Source organism: Idiotropiscis lumnitzeri, chromosome 2 (assembly GCF_059441095.1).
Source record: "Idiotropiscis lumnitzeri isolate Australia: NSW breed Sydney's pygmy pipehorse chromosome 2, RoL_Ilum_1.0, whole genome shotgun sequence".
NCBI classification, from domain to species: domain Eukaryota; kingdom Metazoa; phylum Chordata; class Actinopteri; order Syngnathiformes; family Syngnathidae; genus Idiotropiscis; species Idiotropiscis lumnitzeri.
This window is the reverse complement of record NC_142392.1, coordinates 6395793-6417606: the sequence shown is the minus strand read 5'-3', so window position 1 is coordinate 6417606 and position 21814 is coordinate 6395793. Positions and strand designations below refer to the sequence as shown.

Below are 21814 nucleotides of genomic sequence, written 5' to 3'. Positions count from 1 at the left end.
TACAATAAATAAATAAATAAATAAAAGAGGAAGAAAGCTTTCCTTTTGAGAAACCATCTGAGATGGTAAATACATTTTTGCGTCGGGGACTTTAAAAAAAAAATAAAGAGACTTCCTAGTCTATTACCTTTAAAAAAAAAAATAAATAAATAAAAAAAATACCCATTTTAATTAGAGCTTGAGACAATAAACGTACCAATAAAAGCGAGCCTATCCAAATGCGAGGAAAAAAAAAAAAAATCCTTGAAATGAGAGGATGACATTGAATGCGTAATTAGACCAAGACGAGTACGGATTTCGGAATCCGAGCCAAGCGTAAGGAGAGGCGGAGTGGAGCGAAACAGCAGGCATCAAATGGGAAGAGGTGTGAAATTGAAAGCCGTAAATCCCGACAGTTGTGGGAGCCGCAGCGGCCGTAAGACGCAAACCAAACTCGTGCCCCCCCCCCCCCCCCCGTTTTATTTTTTTGTTTTTTTTTTGTTGCTCGATAACACATCATTTGCATCATGTAGATTTCTTTCCGGAGCACAAATAACCTGACGCGAGTTCAAACTTGCCGACTATTACCCTGTGACGCCGCGATCGCGATAACCAAACAAATAATGCCGATGATGGATTGAATGCTTCTCCTTGCCACGGCGACCGCGTTAATTGACTGAGGCATATCGCGTCGCCACTTAAGACCTCCAATCTTCCCGACTCTGCACCCGGGGCAGGCCCACCGCTAAAAATAACCTCGCTAAAGATACGACTAAACCAGAGGTGGGCAAACTGATCGGCAGGCCACAATGCGTTCAAAAACTTGACGGAGGGGCCGGACCAGGAGCAGATGGAAAAAAGAGAAATTATAATTTAAATGAAAGTGAACAAAATCATTACAACAAAAATATTAACAGAATATTTTAGAAAATAAAACAGGTTTATTCATTAAATTTTTTTATTCAAGTTGGGCGGGCCGGATTAAAACGTTTAACGGGCCGCATGTGGCCCCCGGGCCGCAGTTTGCCCACGCCTGGTCTGAACTAGCACTGCGAAATGCACTTCTGGAGTACGTCTTTAAAAAATCGGATAAATGATTGCTGGGCCTCGTTTAGACAGTGTCCCCCCCCCCTAAAACTTCCCCCCCCCTCCCCTCTTTCAAGACGGAGAGGAGAAGAAGGCGCAGTGAACGAGCTCATTGGTCAGGAGTTGGATTCCGGTTTTTGGGGGTTCTCGCAAGGAATCATCACGTCGTACGCTCTTTGTGTCTTTGAATACCGGATACAAGCGCCGATTAATTGAAAACTTTTTGACGACACCAGCTGATTTTATAAAAAAATATTATCGCAAGACCCGAACTGGAATCTGGCTCCTCCTCCCAAGTTTTTTAATTTTTATTTTTTATTTTATTTTTTTTAATTCAAACTTTTTCATTAGAAGGTTGCCAAATATTCTCTAAACTCTGTTGGGCTGATCCAGGACCTTCCTGCCAAAGCGTGAAAAATCCCATAAATTATTTGCATAATTCCCGAACAGCACCGAATTAGTGGGACAAACGGAAACCTAATCTCGCAAGAAAAAAAAACAAACAAACAAAAAAACATGATAGAACTCATTGCTAATTTGCTTCGAATCGCGCCGAATAAGTTTGTAAAAAGCGCACACTTTTGCTGACTTTTAACTATCATCAATCTCGAGGCTTCAGATGCCCCCCCCCGCCGGCCCCCTTGAGTCCTCGGCTCTGTTTTTGGCTCCGTCTCCATGCAGGTAGGGAGGTCTCCTGATACTCACCGCTGGGGTAGCTCGCTTCACATTAATGCAACATCCCTCGCCATTAAGCAACTCCATCGGTCGAGCGCACCGTTAACTCGTTCACTCCCGTTGACGGATATAGAAGTCGAAAAGTACATACAAGCTGAAGGCTAGCTGAGACCACTTAAAAATGCTTTTGGGTCCCTTCCATAACATTTTCAACGTGACGAGCCTGTGCCAAATCAATTCCATATCACCCCCGATGTGATTTCAAAACTGACGTGTTGCCAAGCTCATCAAGTGCAATGATGTCCGGAAGTTTAGGAGCCTATAATCAGGATGTTTGTGAGGGTAAAGATTTGAGCGCGGATCTCGAACATGCCACGTGGGAAATTTCATGACATCGAGGTGTTGTTCACCAATGAAAAAAAATCAAAAGAGAAGGTAATGTGGAGAAAAACGTATTGGTCATGTTGCGCGGAAGGATTTGGAAATATTCACTTTGCTTTATGCTTCACACTTTAGACAGTTTTTCTCGTGACGTTGCTATTTTGTGCAAACATGGCAAAATGAAATTAGAACATAAGCACGTCATTATAATGGAAAATAATAATTGCGAAAATTATAAAAAAATAGGAGTGGTTTAAAAAAAAAACTAAATCTATATTTTGTCTTTATAACGTCAACTTGAACAGTTGCGATTCAATTAATTTCATTTTGAATTTATTGTTTTTTTTTATGTATTTTTTTCAGTGTGACTGTACAGAAAGTTGTTTGGGAATTTTATTTTATAATACAATACTTGGTGAGCTTTTTTTTTCTTTTTTTTTTTCGACAATTACTCCACATAAGGGAAAAACTAATACTAAATCTAATACAAACTCAACTAATATGAAGCATTTTCCCCAAAATAAACACAAATAAAAACAAACAAGCCCGCTATAAAAATGAACTGAGTTTAAAAAGCAAAAGTCAAAACAAATTAAATTAAATTAAATCTAAAATAAAATATTTATTTATTTTAATTAACAAAAATAAAAATATTAAAAAAAACAAAAAACTCTTAAATATTTAGAAAGCCAAACTGGACAGCAGTACCCTGTTTGCTTCGCTGAATTGACACAAAAGAAAAGGCATGTTGAATAGTAGAACTGCTGACATTTGTTTACTCCATTTCCTACCCTCCTATTCTACAATTTCTCCCTATTATTTTCCCAACTCTCACTCTGAAATCAATTTCAAACTCTGGCCAGCGAAACGGGGTCTCTCGATGGTGGGGGCACTGTAGAGGGAGCGAATTGTACTACATCGGCAGTTTGTTCTCTACAGCTGCGGCTCGGGCGTCCCGCTTTTTTGCGACTATTCCCAGTCCGGGCCTGCCTACAAGCCGCGCCGCGCTCCCCTGCCTGCCTGCCTGCCTGCCTGCCTGCCTGCCTGTGATTTGTGGAGCCCACTTGGGGCTGAGGGGGGGGCCGACTCCCCCATAGCTTGCAATCTGCAAACAATGAGCCCCGTGCCCGTGACGGATGGCCTACATCCCTCCCCATTTGTCTGCACTTTATCCCCATCACGGAATCAATTGTTAAACCCCAAAGTTTGCTTAACATGCACTCCCCGCTAAGGGGGGGGCGCCACTGCTGAATGGAGAGGCCGCGCTCGAGAAAGAGATCAACGTTGTCCCGAAGTGGAGGAGCCGATGAGAGGGACTTTCAGCGTGACTTTCAGGCTCCTAATTAGGGACGGGACGGCGAGCTACCTCTCCGGGTGACATTTAACTGGACATACTTGATAAATGTCACAACGCTGGATACAGCCACGACAAATGGATGCATCAACAACGGCTTCATAACCTTTACTGATAGTCCCTGCCAGGAATTCAAATTCTTTATCCGCTCTCCCTTGCATCTCTAAACACCGCGCCCTCGTAATCAACATTGTGCAGGGAGAGTGCCTTTTTCGCCGTGCACGTTAAGCCAAATTAAGTGGACCGGAGGGGGCGGGTTCGGGGGGGGGGAGGGGCATTGTCTGCATGTGCCCTTGCAACACGACGGCGTGTACGCGCGCGAATGCCAAATGATGTTGGCCCTCGACGACGACGGCGGCGAGAGAAGGGGACCTTTGTAAGCAATCAGAGAGAATGGAGTGCTCGTAGAACTCCGTCGTATCTTCCCCAAACTTCCATGCCGACGAGCCATCGGAATTAATCAGCTCCCAGGACTGTCGGAATAAGGGAAGGAGCAGCAAAAAGATGGACTCGTTGGTGTCATCGGGAAATGTCATACACGTAATATTCAAGGTTCAAGTTCTGTTTTTGTATTTATTTTATTTTATTTTTTTATTTTTTATTTATTCAAATTAATAACACAGTGCTTAGAGATCCCTATATAATGAATATCCACAATGTATTACAATAAATCTAATAAATAAAATAAAATATTTATAATAATAAATAAATAAATATAAATAAATAAATAAATATAAATAAATAATTCTCGATGTTCCTTGAGTCTTTCAAACCAAATCATCGATCACCACCCAAATGAATGGTAGCGCGACTAATCCATTCCAGCGCCCACAATTAAGAGAACAAAAAATGTGTAATGTTGTCTTAATACGATAAAAAGCCATCTGTATTATTGCGATTACTAAGGACATCATTATATAGATTGTAAACAAATTATTTTTTATTTTGTCTTGTTTTTGCTTCAATAGACGTGCTGCTCCGTTTGCCGCGCATGCCTTAATCCATCTTGCGATATTTGTCATTTTTAAGGCTTATACGCCGGTGAGTAGTTATATTACAACGGTAATATAAAAATGTTCAAAATATTAAAAAGTTATGGCACAGATTTGAAAGGAATTTAAAGGAAAGTTATGTTACAATTTATGAGAGAGAAAAAAAAATTCTAATTGATGTCTAATTATTGAACGGACGACTTTTTCCCTTTTTAAATCCGATGTGCTTCGGTCCCATCGGAAGGCGTTAAACGCTCTTTGATTGGAAGTGACGTCTCGGCAAGTGGCTGAGAGAGTCGATGAGCTCACATGAGGCCGGTGGCAAGTCAACTGACAGCGACGTGACGTTTTTAGGGCGAGGCACGAAAAAAAAAAATAATGTTATTGCCATTGTCGGAAGTCAGCCACCTAAAAAAAAAAAAAAAAAGATTGCGATTACGCAATTTTTCCTTCACTTGCAATACTTTTGTTTCAGTTGGTAATTATTTTCAAAAGAACAAACCCCTAATGGTCATGTTCCGGCTTTGGAAGGCGCAGCACTTCTTGTCTTTTGTAGTACATCTTTGATATGGAGAAATATGTACTGAGATTTATCGCAATGTTTTGCCCCACCCCCACCCCTTGCATATAAAGTAAAATCATTTATCGGATTAAAGTGACTGTCTAAATATAAACCTTTGATTTGTTTCTGGGATTCTTTTATCTAACACGGAGCTCTCCTTGGACCTGTGCTCCTGAGTGATCGCACCGTGCATACGTGTGTGTGTGTGGGGGTGTGTGTGTGTGTGTGCGCGCGTGCACATTCCGGTGCATCCGAGCGCTCGCGCGCACCTGCATATGCATGCATGTACGCGTACTCCCATGCTTCACATCATGCAGCCTTAGTTGCTTTGCGGTGGCTAATTGCCTCTCCTGAGGAATAATTAGATGACAAAAGCAAATCTAGCGGTGCCTCCGATGCAAAAAAAAAAAAAAAAAAAACTGGGGAAAGAGATGTATGTTATGTCGTGAGTGCCATTTGTTTGCGATGGAAATCTGCCAGTGGTGGCGATAGCAAGCGAGGACATGGCAGGGGCCATGCATTCGCAGGCCGAGACCTCGCGAAAGAAAGATGGGCCGACAATTAATTACGGCTAATTAGATGTATCCGTTATATTTACTGGGCCAACCATAAATCAAGTGCTCAGGTTATTTTTAGCCTGAAAGATGTGTGTGCGTGCCCCGCGACGTATTTGTGTACTCCGGCTGTGTCGTAGTCGTCCGTGTCGCTGGTTATTTACTGTTAGCGTTCCAGGTGTTCAGAGCTGGGTCGCTGCACACTCCCTCCTCAAAGATTAATAATCCATTAGTAATCCATTTCGCTAATGAGCATAGTGGAAGAGGTGGATTTCGCAATTTAGGCAGAGACGGTCAAGGGAAACCAAGTGCAGACTTCACTTTTCCAGCCAATCAGATGTCTTTTCCTCCTTTCCGGCGCCTAATGTTGAATTCCAGGAAAGTGACGTCATTCACTAGCAGTGCGGTGAAATTTGTAATATTTAAGTAACATCATTCGGCGTTCCCCAGGGAAGCGTTCTAAGCCCCCCTGACACTTGCTGCAGTTTGTCAAAAGATTTAAAAATAAAGCAGTTTAAATCCCGCCTTCTCTCGAGAAGAGCTCAGCCTTTCCAAATTGGCCCCTCAAACAAACTCGTGGCAGTTCCCTCCACTCTCCTGCGTCGGTAATGAAGTTGGCGCGTGACATGACATTGAGAGGCCCCGATCACTGACAACAAGACGGCCCACCGGAGAGAGGTTAACAACCTGACAAAGCGGCGTCTCTTAATGACAAGCCAAGCGCCCGTTGAGGACCTCATGAGGGGATTGGGAAGGACTCCCTAATGTCACCAACGGGTCCGAGAGACCGGCAATCGGTATTTGTTCGAAAAATACGTCTGAATTCCACCGAGTGAATTTCGAGGTGACTCTTGAAAGGATCCTCAAGCTGGGCTAGCGCACTCAAAGGTTTTGCAGACTTGATAAGCGTTTTGCTGTCACGCTGCGCCGCCATTCGCTTTTCCCCTAAAAAAAAAAAAAATAGCGTTCCAGTGGGGCTCGTGGCACCTAAAAGCCGTTACCGGCGCTGGCACATCAAAATGAGCTGGTAAACACGAGAAGATTCTTCACAGCCGCCGCCAATCCTGCACGCCCGCAACAATCTACAATTGCGCGTTTCAAGTCGGAAAACAGAAGATTTCCCCCGTGTGGCGCCCGGCTCCCTCCGCAGATCTCCTCTCCGCTGTTTAGCAGTCAAAACATGACGGAAGCTGACAAAAGAGTGCGTTCCAAATTGAACGCCATAAGTGTGGATCGGGTGGGGGGGGGTGAAGGTGGGCGGGGCCCGGTTGTTACCTCCACCTACACGCATGGGTGAGATCCGACACCTTCCTTTTCTCGTGGCTCTCCCTTGGGGAGGGAGCCCCGCTTCCAGATTGCACCGCATGATGGATGTGCGGTGTGAGGAATGGGCCGTCCCGCGGGCCAGGGCGTCGTTTCTGAGTTAAACAGCATCCTATATCAAAGCCATCTATACCTTCGCAAAGCGGGGGGAAGCTGTTTACTGGGCGCAATCCAATTCCTGTCAGGCTCGCTCGTGGAAGCAACAAAAATTTTGGACAGCCACAGGTTTGGGGGAGGGTTTCGGGAATGTTGATTTTAGGCCGGCGGCATTACTTGGGAGCGTGATATTAATACGGGTAACATTCACATTGCGATTTTGAAAAATATTTTTTTTCCCCTTCTCAATCTTGCGATTTAAAAAAATTAATCTTCATTGCAATAAAAAATATATTTATTATACATTTATTACACAATCATCCATACTATATCGAAAGGGTTAACTTCCTGGAATTGGTCATATTGATAACTTACAAGTGAAAATCTGGAAAAAAAAATGATGACAAAAATAAAAAAAAAAAAGAGGATATTTTTGAAGTATTGGAATTATTAATAGAAGTTATGTTGGTCACGAGTTTCGACTCAAACAAATTCTTTATTATAGCAAAATGCAAAACATTTTTGCGTTGGTCATTTTTAGATTTTGATGCCTTGTTGTTTGACGTTTGTGTCTCGAGATATGGTTATAAAAAAAAATTGTTATAAAAAATTATTTGCGTCAACAATGTGAGTTAGAGCGGGAAAAAAGTAAAAACTAAAGCAAAAAAAAAAAAAAATCAGTTTGTCACCTTGAAATTTTGCGTCAATCCAATATCCGTTTTCGTCATTTTTTTTCTCCCCGAGATTCGATTCTCCAAGACTGCCTTTCTTTGCTCCTATTTTGTATTGTGACTCATCCTCAAGTGTTTTTTTTTCTCTCCCCCCCCCCAGGTATCACTTCCATCATCCAGCCCTTCACCAAACTCATGCCCAGCGTGCGACCTTTCAAAGAATCGCAACAGCACTTCCTTCACCTTGAACCTTCACTCTGAGGTACACCACAAACTGTGATGTTTCCCCCCCATCTTCACCTTCTTGAGTTAAACTTCCCAAAGTCCGCTCAAACTTTTTCTTATTAAGACCACACGAGCGCCGTCCTTTAACTCATATGAAACTGCGACATCCCCCCGTCGTGTCTATTAAACGGACCCCGGGTCTTGAGTGGTTTCATGCACCAAAAGATGGCAAAAGACCTGTGAAGTCAAGATGATATTCCACTTTGCACTTTGTGTTCAATTCCCGCTAATGCGTTGTGGGCTTACCTGCGCGCCGTAGGTGGATCAAGAGTCAATTAGTGAGGCTGGTGGGCAGTCTTAGCCGAGGGCCCTCCGGCGACAGTTTGCGGTGGACCGCCTCGCTGCCGAGACCCGGCGAGGGGCAAGGGGGGGGGGGGACCAAAATGGAATGCTAATACGGGGGCACGCAAGTCAGGGCTCTCTAATTGGGACGCAGCTGCTGCGGGGACCGAGTATACCGCCAAGCGCTACCGAGGTAGACGGCGCGGCGGGTCGCGGTGATCGGGTCAGATGCGCTCTGCTGAAAATACTTGGCCTAAAAGCTTCGGGAAGGAAACGAGTGCCGACTTTCGGGAAGATTGGACTTTGTTGTTTGCCGGCCATCGAAGATAGACCAGAAAAGGGAACCGAAAAGCTGATATTTGGTGTTTTTTTTTTTTTTCTTTCAAGGCCAATAAATTATAAGCACGTTTATTTTGGCTCTCTGCACCACCGCTCACTCTCTCTTTCTCTCTCTCTCTCTCTCGCTTCACACACTCTCTCTCTCTCTCTCTAATTCTCTCTCTCTCTCTCTCTCTCTCATTCTCTCTCTCTCTCTCTCTCTCGCTTCACACTCTCTCTCTCTCTTTCTCTCTCTCTCTCTCATTCTCTCTCTCTCTCTTGCTCTCCCTCTCTTTCTCTCTCTCTCATTCTCTCTCATTCTCTCTCTTTCTCTCTCTCTCTCTCTCTCCCCCTTTCTCTCTCTCTCTCAATCTCTCTCTCTCTCTCGCTCTCCCTCTCTTTCTCCCTCTCTCTCATTCTCTCTCTCATTCTCTCTCTCGCTCTCCCTCTCTTTCTCTCTCTCTCTCTCTCTCTCTTTCTCTCTCTCTCTCTCATTCCCTCTCTCTCTCTCATTCTCTCTCATTCTCTCTCTCTCTCTCTCACTCTCCCTGTCTTTCTCTCTCTCTCATTCTCTCTCTCTCTCTCTCTCGCTCTCCTTCTCTTTCTCTCTCTCTCTCTCTCTCTTTCTCTCTCTCTCTTTCTTTCTCATTCTCTCTCTCTCTCTCTCTCTCTCTCTCTCTGCTGTGGGCCATGCCTGAAAAAGCAGATTGATTCTTTTAAAACTAATTTGTCTATTTTGTAAGATCTAAAAGTGAAACCAAATCAAGTTTTGGAGTTGCTATTTTTCAAAATGTTGTCACCATTTTATCCCTTTTTCAAAGCAAATGAATATCGGCTTCAACTATCGGTCATCTGCCTCCATGTCCTCTAATAATCGATAATCGTTATCGGCCCTGAAAAAAAACAGCACATCGGTCTACCACTATTTTCTAGTCGCGATTTGTTATCTTCCTAACAAATGGCAGGTGGTTAACAGTCTATGGCAGTTTTATTAGACAGTTAATTTGATGCGTGGGTGCTCAACACTGAGGCAGCTGTGCTTTTAAAAACCTACCGTGACTGTCAAAAGATTTATTTTGCTGTGTCCAACTGGGATGTGTTGGATTAATGCCTGTTTGTCAGAGTTTTTTTTTTTTTTTTTAAGCACGAGGCAGCAGGGCACATCAGCCTCACAGTTTGGAGGTTTGAGTTTCGAGTCTCACTTCAGGTCTTTTCAATTCCCACCAAGAAATGACATTAAAATGAAATTGGGCTTCTATTTGTATGTTTGAATGGTTGCTTTCAAATTTGAGGTTGAGGCGTGATGCGCCGCCGCGGCATTTCGACAAGACGCGCCCCGCTTCGGCGCAATACGCAATAGCCAGTCATCTCTCGCGCCCGTTTCAAGTCGTCAGGCCGCGTTCTGTCTACAAGCCGCCGCCTTCACCGTTTCAAAGCGCTCCTCCCCCCGGCTCTTCAAATGGAAGCGGAATTTTCCGGAGAATTATGCATGAGCTCGTGGCGGGAGATGGACAGGGAAGCCTCGTGCCTCAGAAGTCGGCCTCCATAGACGGCGAGGCGATTGACATTAACCACCCAAGAGGAGAACCTCAGGTGGTGAGGTGTTAGAGGAGCCTTTGAACGGCAGCACCTGTAATAATGAGGCCTCGCGCCGACAATCGCATCCGCCAACACGCAGACAAACTTTAATCGCTGTTTCACATTCAAATAGATCGGAAGCATCGGATTTCGTTGTTGTCCAATGAGGACTCTTATTGACCTATCAAAAATTTCCGGTCAACAATATTTGGCAATAGGAAGCGATTACATTTTTTTAACTATCACAAAAAAAAAAATTCTGAATTAATTGTGATGAATCGCATTTTCCAACTGCTGTTTTTTTTAACAGATATTTACTTGAATGATTTGGAATTAATGCCGACTCAGCAAATGTTTAGTATATTTTAATTCAAAGACTGTTCTAATACATTTCTTTGATCTTTGAATGTGATCTCAACGGAGTCATCTTTCCAGGCATTTTTCATCGAAACAATTCTCAAATTTATTTTGTTCTGTCGACAAGCGCCACACGCCAGCAGTGATGCTTTGCAAGGCCCGTGGCAACTTGAGCAGAGTGTTTTGTTCTGAGATGAGGTGCGAAAGATGTACAGCGACATGTACAGTACAATCGCATGTACATGCAGGTCTCTCTCTGTCTCTTTCCCCCCCTCCCTCTCTCTCTCCTTTCACCTCCTCTCTCTCTCTTTCTCTCCTTTCACCCCCTCTTTCTCTCTGTCTCTCTCTCTCTCTGTTTCTTTCTCTCCCTCTCTCTCTTGCTCTTTCTCTCTATCTCTCTCTCTCCTTCTCTTTCTCTCTCTGTCTCTTTCCCTCCCCCCTCTCTCCCTCTCTCTTTTCCCTCCCCCCTCTATCTCCCTCTCTCTCTCTCTCTCTCTCTCTTAATCTCTCTCTCTCTCTCTCTCTCTGTCTCTTTCCCTCCCCGCTCTCTCCCTCTCTCTTTTCCCTCTCCCCTCTCTCTCTCTCTCTCTCTCTCTAACTCTTTCTCTCTCTATCTCTCTCTCTCTAACTCTTTCTCTCTCTCTCTCTCTCTGTCTCTTTCCCTCCCTCCTCTCTCCCTCTCTCTTTTCCCTCCCCCCTCTCTCTCCCTCTCTCTCTCTCTCTCTCTCTCTCTTTCTCTCTCTCTCACTCTCTCTCTCTCTCTCTCTATCTCTCTCTGTCTCTTTCCCTCCCCCCTCTCTCTCCCTCCTTCTCTCCCTCTCCCTCTCTCTCCCTCCCTCTCTCTCTCTCTCTCACTCCTTTCGCCCCCCCCTCTCTCTCTTTCTCTCTCTCGCCCTCTCTCTCTCTCTATTTGAATACATAATTGGTCACTCCTTTGCTGTCCGAAATACAGTATATGAACATAAAGATCATTCCTGCAACTTTTCATGACACAAAACGTCCTATTTTTGGTGGCAAGCCATGTTGCGAAATCTTCGTGTTACATTTCAATACCAGATTTGAGGTGAATCTGACTTGGCGCGAGAAAAGTTTCCACGTGTCTCCTCCGGTTGGGCCGACCGACATATTCGTCCGTGTAAAATGCAACTACTTTACGAGTGAGGTGGGGCAAGTGTTTGCAAGCTCTGTGGCCGACGACACTAATATCCCCGCGCCGAGCAGTGCGAGCGCGAGCGACCATGCGCATCGGTCGCACTCGGCTGCACTCGATGAGCCGGAGCCGCACAATTGATGGGCAGCGGGATGGAAATAGGAAGCAAGTTTTTTTTTTTTTTTTTTTTGGTGGGCAGATGGTGAATAATGTTCCACTCAGGCTAATGCAAATGATTCCGTCACATAAACATCAAGACGCTTGAAGGAAAGTGGTGCTTTCGTCCAGCAACCTCCGCTACTCTTCCAACGCTGCTATTGTCTCCCCCTCCGTCTGCTCTTGCCTTGAAAGCCGTAAAAGTCGAGTGAGTTGTGTCTGCAGCCTCCAGTGGCATTTGATGGACTTTTGGAGTAAAGCGGCAGCAAGGGTCTGCGGGGAGAAAACAGCCGACGGCAGGAGTGTGGAAAGTGGGCGTCGCACCCGCTCGCTCACGGTGTGATTTTCTCTCTCTCACCACATTATGGCCCCCGCTGTAAAAAAAAATGCAGCAGTGCAGCTTTCATTAGCGCACAGAGCAAAGATTATGGTTCAATGCAGTGCTATAAATTATGCATGGGCTGCGTGCGACAGTGTGCAGCCTTCACCCCCACCCCAATTTGAAAAAAGACAATTTCCATCCGGAATATTCCCAGAGCTTTGATGTCAAATTCTATTATTTATTTATTTTTTTTCCCCACTTTGTCACCTGGACCGCATTGAAGGCCGATACGTCGTTAGTTCTAATGGACTTTTCTTAATGGGGTAATTTTATGTATATACCCAAATGCATGTTGTCGTCGCCGGCTCTCGATACCCAGAACAAAAAAATTACTTCACGAATGAAAAAATGCAATTAGCAAAAATACTAAAGCTGCGACTCAAATAAGAATGAAAGAAGAGTTTCACAAATAATGTGAGTTACTTTTGAAGATGCCGTCAAAGCTGTCTAGCTTGTTACTGTAATGTTCTCAATATCGCGATAGTCTCTATGTTGCTGCACCATTTGTGTTCAAATATCGAAAACAAATTTCGTGAAAATTGAAAGTGTCGCCTTGTCGTCATTTCTTCTCTCCGTTAACTACGATTCGGTCCGCCTGCGAACCTACGGGATTTCGTCAGGAGTGTCTGGTTGTGGAACGCGGTGCCGCGGGCGAAATGTTTGCGACAGATGGCGGGCGCAACCGCATCGGCGGTTACAATGCGGCGAATTCATAACAATGCCAACTAGACTCTCGCTCTAATGAAGGTGCACGGAATTACCTGGAAACGCTCAACTCATTCTCAACTTTCTTTCAGCGTCGATGATTTGACAGTAACCGCGGAGTGGGATGGGCGGCCATCTGCCTCACGCTGAGCGATAAACAGTGGAAATATTTTTTTTTTCATTGACTGCCATTGACGGCAAAATACGTCAAATCCATTTTTTTAATTTTTTTTACTCGGCTGGTCGTGACTCAGTTAATGACGACACCCGCAAAAGTGTGTTTCCGGATGCAAGACGTGGCTTTGAATGATAAGCGCCTCCTTTAATCAGCGGCTCAGCCCGGTGTTTACTTCACCTTTTAAGCCGTCGAGACGGAGCTGAAAGCCGCCGGGCGCCTCGTGCGCACGACTCACTCGAGCACCCGTCTCTTCTGACAGACATCCGCTTGCGTGTGCGCTGCCCATCGCCGAGCAAGTATCGCATTTGAGCATCCGCTTTTGGAATTTTTTAACGGCCCCCCTTTAAAAGTGTCGGCCTGTTTGTATTGCTCATTTTCGGCACATTTCACTCTACTTTGAGCAGTTACGAGCTGGCGATAAAGAATAATGGTCAGTTTTATTCCTCGCAGCATTTTTACGTCCCGGCGACCCGCGGTGTTTTTTTGGCAGGCCGGCTGGTTTTGATTGCGGCTCGCAATCAATTCATTTTAATCACAACGGGCGCCGCCGCCGAGCACGAAGGACGGGGGCCGCGCTAATTGATTGGCAGATATTTGCATATACAGTACGCGACAAAATGTCACGAGCGGCCTTGGTGGTGACCTGCGTGGGCCTGTTGGCGAAACAAACTGATGAGGGTAATTCATCATGCCGCCTGCGCCCTCGCTCGCCGGTGCGGCGGCGGCGGCGGCGGCGCGCCCGCCATTGTTAGCGTCGTCAGTCACCTGTCATGCCACGGTGGGCACGAGGACGTATGAGGAGGAGGCGAGGCAGGGTGGGGTGGCGAGATTGCAGATGAGGATGATCCCCGAAGCAATGACGGACGTTTATTGCTGTCACTCAATCGTTGGACGGATTTGCTTGTTTTTATTTATTTTTTTAGTGAGCTGTCAGGACTCTGCTGGCCAACATTTCCCTCCTAAAATGAAAAGTTCTTAATTTCTGCTCTGTTGTGTAGTTTTTTCATTTTACAGTGCGTCTCTTGACTGCCATGTGGATGGGAGATTATTTATTTAGTTTTTTAAACTACAGTTTTTTAATTTTATATATATATTATTTTTTTAAATTTTATTTTATTTTATTTTATTTTTTCCACGTGATTAGTAATTCTATATCATAAATGGTAATAGGTCACGGTTTCAAACTCAAGGCCTGGGGGCCAGATTTGGCCCATGATCTCATTTTATGTGGCCCGCGAAGGGCGAATCTGGCGCGTCAACAATATTGATATTTATTTGTTACCAATCCCCCCCCCCTCTTTTAAAATAAATTGTTGAACAAACAATTACTTCCGGTCTTCTGATTTTAAAACTGGCTTTCCATCAATTTGTTGTGTGTATGTGAAAACGTAAATTGTAATTTATGTAGCTTCACAGTCATGAAACCTTAAATACGATGTGGCCCGTCCACAAAAATGAGTTTGACACCCCCGCGATAGGCGTAAAACAGTGAAAATGTTTATTTTCGCAATTTATTTAAGCAACCATCCATTGATCCCAAACCTCCGAACATCTTTGTCGCCCAAGGTCAACTGTGGCACAACACAGCTGGTCCGAGATGCGCATCTGCGCCGTTTTTGCAAAAAGTCTCCCGTGGTATAAGGTAAACATTTAGCCATCATTGTCGTAATTACGCCCAAGCGCAAGTCCCCGCATCCTCAAGCTGAGCGGAATTCTAGTTAGAACGCGATGGGGGTTGGCCGCAACTCATTAATAGCGTGGCTGACTTGCCGTGATAACGCCGCCTCCAATTCCAGCGAGAGGTTTTACTTTTTGACCAATTAGCTGCCGGAACAACCTATTGGCCACCAAGTGATCTCTGCTGGGACTTTATCAGAGCACGCTCTATTAAATGCACTCTCCGGCTGAGGCCTTGGAATGGCTTCCGCTTCCAAACGCCAAATAATAATAATAGTCGTTATGACACGTTCTCTTGCGTTTATTTGGTGTTAGAATCCAACCGCCGCTTGGTTTGTGTGTGCGGCGCATCACACCTGATCCCTGCGGGCGATTTTGTGTGTCTTATGGACCATTTTTGGAGCAATAAGGCTAGTTGAATAGATTATCATAATGCGCCGGGTTGGAAGGTGTCCCGAAGCTGAAATACAGCTTTCTAGTATTCACACAATGTCTTCACGTGGGTCAAAAGGCCTGGCAGTAGTTGCCGGATAATGTAGTCAGGTGGGAAGTAATCCTAATGACTCGCTAAACTCTGCAAGAATGCATCGGCATCGACGTGCCCGGTAAACTAAACTCGGCAGAAGCTTGTCCGTTTGGAAAAATAAATGCCGGTCGATGCAATTAAACTGGTCGCCGGTTAACTTTTCGTGGCTCGCAGTTAACGCGGCACAACCAAAACAAACACGACAAAAAAACAGGCAAGGCCAGGAAGGTGAGCTCAATGTGCTTCGCACGGTTAAAAATGCAACATTCCAGAGGAACTTACCAAGCAAAAAGTTTAGATGTTTCAAAACAAAGAAGTAAAAAGTAGTTTACTGAAATTACCAAAAGTGGAAAAGTTTCCTCCATTTTTGGCCATTTACATTTTGTCACATGTCGTCTGCTGTTTTAATTTTAAACTAAGAGCTAGCTAGCTAGCAAGCTAGCTAGCTCTTAGTTTAACTATCTTGCTAGCTAGCTAGCTCTTAGTTTAAATATCTAGCTAACTAGCTCGCTAGGTCTTAGTTTAACTAGCTAGTTGGCTAGCTAGCTCTTAGTTTAACTAGCTAGCTAGCTAGCTAGCTTGACATTTATGCTCTGAAAACGTCTTCCCATAGCTTTGCTCGCATCGTGAACTGAGAAACAATGCGAAATTATCTCATGATAACTGAAAAAAATTCACGTTAGACGGAGAAATTTGGAGCATCAGATATTTACCGTCTTTCGACTGGCACAGGACGCGTCAAATTCATAGTTGACAAGCAATTCTCTCAAATAAGGCAAAAAGTATCAAGCCCATTTTGACAAAGAGGTAGAAATTGAAAGAAAAATAAAATAAATGATTTGTATTTCGTTACGTCCCACCCTTGATTAGAATTGCGCGCGGGTCTTCAAGCCAACAATTCCTTTTGACTTCCTGTAGTGTTCCGAATGTGAACATGCCGAGGACTTGTTTGGTCATCCAAAGCTTTCAGTGCAACAGACAAGTCTTGATCCTTCCAGATGAAACTCAAACCGAGATGGCCGCCAATCATCGGCTTGGGCGACGTAAACATGTTACCGCGGCGACCCCGCCGGATTTCTCGCTCATCCTCGACAGTAGGGGGGGGGGGGGGGGGGGGTGTCACATTTGGCGGCGTGTTTTCTCTCGGAAACTTGTCGAAAACGTCGCGGCGCTTAAACGACTATCATTGTGTTTGTTGTGCGAAAGCAGACTGATCCCTCTGAGCGGCCTGATAAAAATCGACAGTCCCTCCTGTGTGGCGCGACCCATTGTTTCGGGGATTAAGGGGGGGGGATTAAGGGCGGATGCCGGGGACCCGAGCCTTGAGCGCTGTGACCCTTCCGCTAATCATTATGAGACGCGTACGACAGCGCTCATACTTGCCACCGCTGAGACGGCAGCGCCTTCTCAATAATTCATGGCCGGATGGAAACGTGAGGACTTTTGGAGACTCGTAATGTCTTGGACAAACAGACTCGGTTAACGACGACTTTATTGGCAGTTCCATCAGGACGCGAGTGACGGTTCCAAACTTGAATCGATCAGGCAATCAAACTCGGGCGCTACTGTGGATTCTTTCCCCGTCCCCGATGGTGCTCGCGTTTTATTCTGGCGCAAGACTTGATCGGCGGTTAGTAGTTTCCCCTTGTGGGCTAACGGTTCGATAAAAGAACCCTCAGAGAGGCGAGCAGACTTTGAGCTTCGCCAGGTTGTGCGCTCAGTCGGATCTTGCGAGGTTCTTCTGCTTATCAAAAGCTATACCCTTACGGCTTTCGGAAAAAGGAAATTTCTGTTTGACTTTGCAGAAGTTTTCGAAGGACTGTTGTGTCTTTGCTGGAATTTTTTTTTTTTGGGGAAGTAAAAATATGTCTTATAACAGGAGTGGGCAAACGTTTTGATTGGCCGGCCACAATGGGCTCTAAAATTTGACAGAGGGATTGGACCAGGAGCCGATGAATGGAGTGTTTTGGTGACCTCGCCTCATCAGAGAAAAAAAAAATACATTAAATTTAAAATGAACATATATTTATATATATATATATATATATATATATATATATTTATATATATATATATATATATATATATATATATATAGATATATAATTTTTTCATTTATTATTTTTTTTTTATTTTTGTATTTCTTTTTTTAAAAAAACCTCAGTATTTACAAAATAAAAAAGGTTTATTCATTTAATTTTTTTCAAGTTTGGCGGGCCGGATTAAAACGTTGAACGGGCCCGCATGTGGCCCCCGGGCCGTAGTTTGCACACGCCTGTCTTATAAGGTGAGACGATTCATGTCGTGATTTGTTTAAGGTCTTCTGAAATCTCTCCTTTTAATATTTTCCGTCCTGCTCTTTCTGGTTCTGATTAGAGTTGACTTTTTAATGAATGCGGATCCAAGAATTGACTCGTACGTTTTCCTGGCTCCATTCGGAACGGCAATCTGTTCGTTAGTGCCGTTGACGTTGTCAGAAGGAATCGGCCATTCTCATCAGCGAGTTCCAACAAAAGCGCCGAGAGCCTGTAAGAGTCCCGAATAGGCATCGAAGTGGACGTCCTTGATAAACGGATGAAGTTCTGCCGAGCAGCCACTTCCAAACTTCCCTCGGGACACCCGCTGTCGTCTTGGTGCGAAGCTGTTAGCGTGCTAATCGCTTTGGTCTCACTCCATTATCAAGGTTGCCCGAGTTCAATAAGCGCAAGTCCGCCATTCCTCACCTGGTCTTCCGGGGCCAGTGTAAATAAATTGTTGAAGGCGGCGAGAAAGACTGAGGAATAATGTATCGCGAGTATCAAGCCCAATTCATCTTCGGCTGCCCATCTGGGATTTTAGTCTGCGTTATCGTTTTCGCCAAAAGGGATTATCGTCCTATAAGCATTCAAGTAGAAAGCAATCTGAAGTCAGCGTGATTGAAACGTACACTCCAGGATAGGAAAGGAAAATAGTTGTCCGGTCAAGTCTTCAGCCGCCGATGTTATTGTGACCTCCGTCGGCTATCAAAGAAAGATGAAAAACGTAGATTGCGGCCAGAACATGCAGAGCTGGTGACGAAAACAAAAAAGGACTCATTGGAGAAACGCCATCACTTAGACAACGAGGAACATGACGTGCATTTGAAAAAAGTATCAAACGGACATTTTGACATCGCGACAGACGTTCACTCGTTTTATTTATTTATTTATTTATTTATATTTATTTATATTTATTTATATTTATTTATATTTATTTATATTTATTTATTTATTTATTTTTTATTTTTTTTATTTTTTACATTTTTACATGTATTAAAAAAAATATATATAACTGAATTTGGACACCCCCTGAACTGTCCTAAAGATCGTTTTTGGGAGGCATCAAGTGTCCTGCGTGAACGTAATTACCAGTGCTGGGCACTTGACCCTTTTTTGACAGTCAGTCCCCCGCCCTCCGGCTGCTATCTCGGTACGGTTCCGGCCTCGACCCTCCGGCTTTATTCCTAAAAATTGTCGGCCCCTGACCCTGTTATTGACCACCCAGCTCTGGGCAGTATGGAAAAAAGAAAAAAAAAAAAAAACGAGGGATGATATCTGCGGCGGCTTTGCAGCATTTTAGTATGACAGCCCGGTGATCATGGCGTTCAAATGACACGACGACTGATAGACGTTTTTTTTTTTTTTTTTCTCGCCAGATTTTACATCACGCAGCTTGACACGCTGCAACGGGTAATAAAAGCCCTTTTAAACGTACAGAAATGTGCGTGGCGAGATGTTCTCAGCAGGTGTCCCCCGGGAGCGGGAAGCCGCCGCTGCGCGACTCCGATGGAGCCCGTTGTTATGCTCATGGCCGTGCGCACACACATACAACCTCACGTGCACACACTCCTTCACAGACACACTCTTGCTCATGCATGCTCTCACTCATATACACGCTCTCTCACAAAACACACGCACACACTTCACCCGTGATTCGTCATTCGCCACGCACACTTAGAGCGCCCCGTCGTCAAAAGTGAGGCATCGTCCACAAACGAGTGGCAGGTGGGTGGCCCGTCTTTCTCCGTTCCGATGGCGGCCGTTCATCTGAAGCTTTTTGTACGTTGCACAAACCCCCCTCCTGGCCTCTCGCGCAACCCGGAGGAGATTGACGAGCCTCCCGCAGGTTAAGAGGCCCGGCCGCTGTCTGGCAACAGCGCGCTCGGCACGGGTGCGCTCAGAGCATATTTGAAACATTTACGCCCTCTGTCTTGACTCGTGCGCACCTGAAAACAATCGGACAGTCCGACTCTTGCGCTTTGTCATTGTTACACGAGGCGGACTTTCTCGCTCCGGTCCTCGAGGGCCGCAATCGTCTTCCCCTAGATGTGGGGGTGTGGCCAGAGCTCCGGCCACCTCGTAGTTTCCTCCATATTTGTTTTTTTTTTATTCGTTTTACTCTTTCCACCATTTCGAGAGCACACCGTGACATTTGACCAGCAGGTTTTTGCCGGAGCAAATCTGACAGGCGGTTCTCAAGACAGTTTCAAAACGCTTTCGTGAAGACCATCCAAAATTTCCCATAAAAAAGAGAAAATGAGATTCGCACATGCTCCAACAGTTCCTGGGACTGTTTGAAATATTCACTAATATTCATTCACTACCAGCCGAGTAAAAAAAAAAAAAAATAAATAAATCATTTATATTTGACGTCTTAATCCGTCAATGGGAGTAAACATCTAATGAAGATTTATTCTGTCATACTATTTCACCATTCCTTCGCCGATTGTGTTGTAGCACAAAGTGGAAGATAAATATGTCGTGCTCCTCCCAAAAAGATTTATTCAAGGCTCAGCATTTAGCAGCCTTCTCCTCTTTGCTGATGCGAGAAGGCGCACGTCGAGAGTGGATTAATTGTTTCAAAGGGGCAAAAGTGGGCAACCAGGCACTTTGATAATCGCCTTCTTTTACGAGCCGAGTGTGCACCATGCAGGGGCGGTAAGGGGTTTTGAGGAAATGGGGGGTGGGGGGTCTGAAGTGGTTGTCTAGCGGAGCGGTGAGGCGGATCAGGCCGACGCTTGCTCGGCGGGCTCGCTCGCTGCACCCGGGAGCCGCGCTGTCCTGCGCGGCAACCCGGGCGCGGGTCGGCGGCCGTAATCAAAGCTGACAGCATGTAAATGAGTTTTTAAGGGAGCTGGTGAAAAGCTGGTCATTTTTTTTTTTTTCGAATTCGATGCTCTTGTGTGTCAGGCCGCTTGCCAGCTGTCAACCTTGTTGGCGAGATGGAGGAGGCTTGTGGTGAAATTTTCGGACGTCTTGATTACCGATCAATATGCCGTCCGGCATGGCTTTTTTCTTCTGTTGCTACTATTTAACATTGTCGGTTGGATATGAAATAGATACGCTAAAAATTTTGATTATTTATTTATTTATTTTTTTTATATATTTTTATTTTTTTAATTTTTTATATATATATATATATATATATATATATATTTTTTTTTTTTAATTAGTTATTTTTTATATTGAGATAAAATTAGCATTTAATTTTGTGTAATTTGTACGGTGGCTTTAAAACAATTTTTGCATAATTTTGATTTCTTTTGGACAATATCCTACTTAAAATGTAAATCAAGCAGGTAGTAAATTGCAAAAAAAAAAATGAAATAAATAATTCTAATTTCCCTCCGTGCCGCCTCACTCATACTTCCTCATCAAAAACCCGCTGTAAAAATTTATGCAATTCTTTTCATTTGATATATTTAAATGAGCCGGACTGCTCATATTTCCACCGCATAATTGTATATATTTTACTTCCCAAACTCTTTTTGAATATCTAAGTCTGTCTAGTTTATTTATTTTATTTATTTACCCGCCACAAAATCTGCTCGTATAACTCAAAAAAAGTCAAACGTTGTTTACCGTGTAGGGGTAAAAGAAAAAAAACATTCCAATACAAACCTTCCGCGTGACTCAGCAGCACTGGCACATCGATCCACTTTCGCGGCGCAAATTCATACTTAAAAAAAAAAAAAAAAAGACTCACTTCATCTAAACTGGACGTGAAATGTGAAATTGTCTCAAACCTGCCGGATGCAAAAAAAAAAAATAATAAATCCTAAAAATGCGATTCAAATGAATACATAGAAATGAACTAATCGTGGCGCTGGATTAACCTCGATGGGGAGCCTTCTCCATTTTTCTTTATCGTCAAACGTTTGCTGGAATGCATCCTGGCAGGAAAGCGTTTTTTCCGTCATATCACATTCCGGTTAATGAACTTTTTTTTTTTTTTTTTCCCGAATCAACTTGCACAATAAAGGCCAAGCAGAGTGATCCCGTGATCGTTTTTGTGCCGCACGCTCAAATCGTCTTTTCAGCGCTCATCATCGTGGCACAAAAAGAATTTGTAGAATCGGTAATTGCGCGCTTTTTTACGGCGCCGCCGCCGAGGAGCGGACCGCGCCAAATGGACCATGTGAGGACGAGCGCCTTGCTCTACGTCTAATCGCAAATGACAAAATAAAACATTCAACTCCAAATTGAGCAAAGCTTGTGTGATTTCGTCGTCATGGCAACCGATTCCTTCA

The 21814-nt window shown here is 44.3% G+C and overlaps 1 protein-coding gene across 2 annotated transcripts in view; it reads left to right on the top strand.

Moving 5' to 3' along the window:
* LOC148341477 (uncharacterized) overlaps window positions 1-21814 on the top strand; it is a 100321-nt gene that overhangs the window by 69815 nt on the left and 8692 nt on the right. The window contains exon 5 of one of the 2 annotated variants that reach the window (XM_088289057.1): window positions 7834-7935. The exons of the other annotated variant lie outside the window; for it this stretch is intronic. Within the exon in view, the coding sequence (XP_088145183.1) occupies window positions 7834-7935 (102 nt within the window). The remainder of the gene's footprint in view (window positions 1-7833; window positions 7936-21814) is intronic. 2 annotated transcript variants of the gene reach the window in all.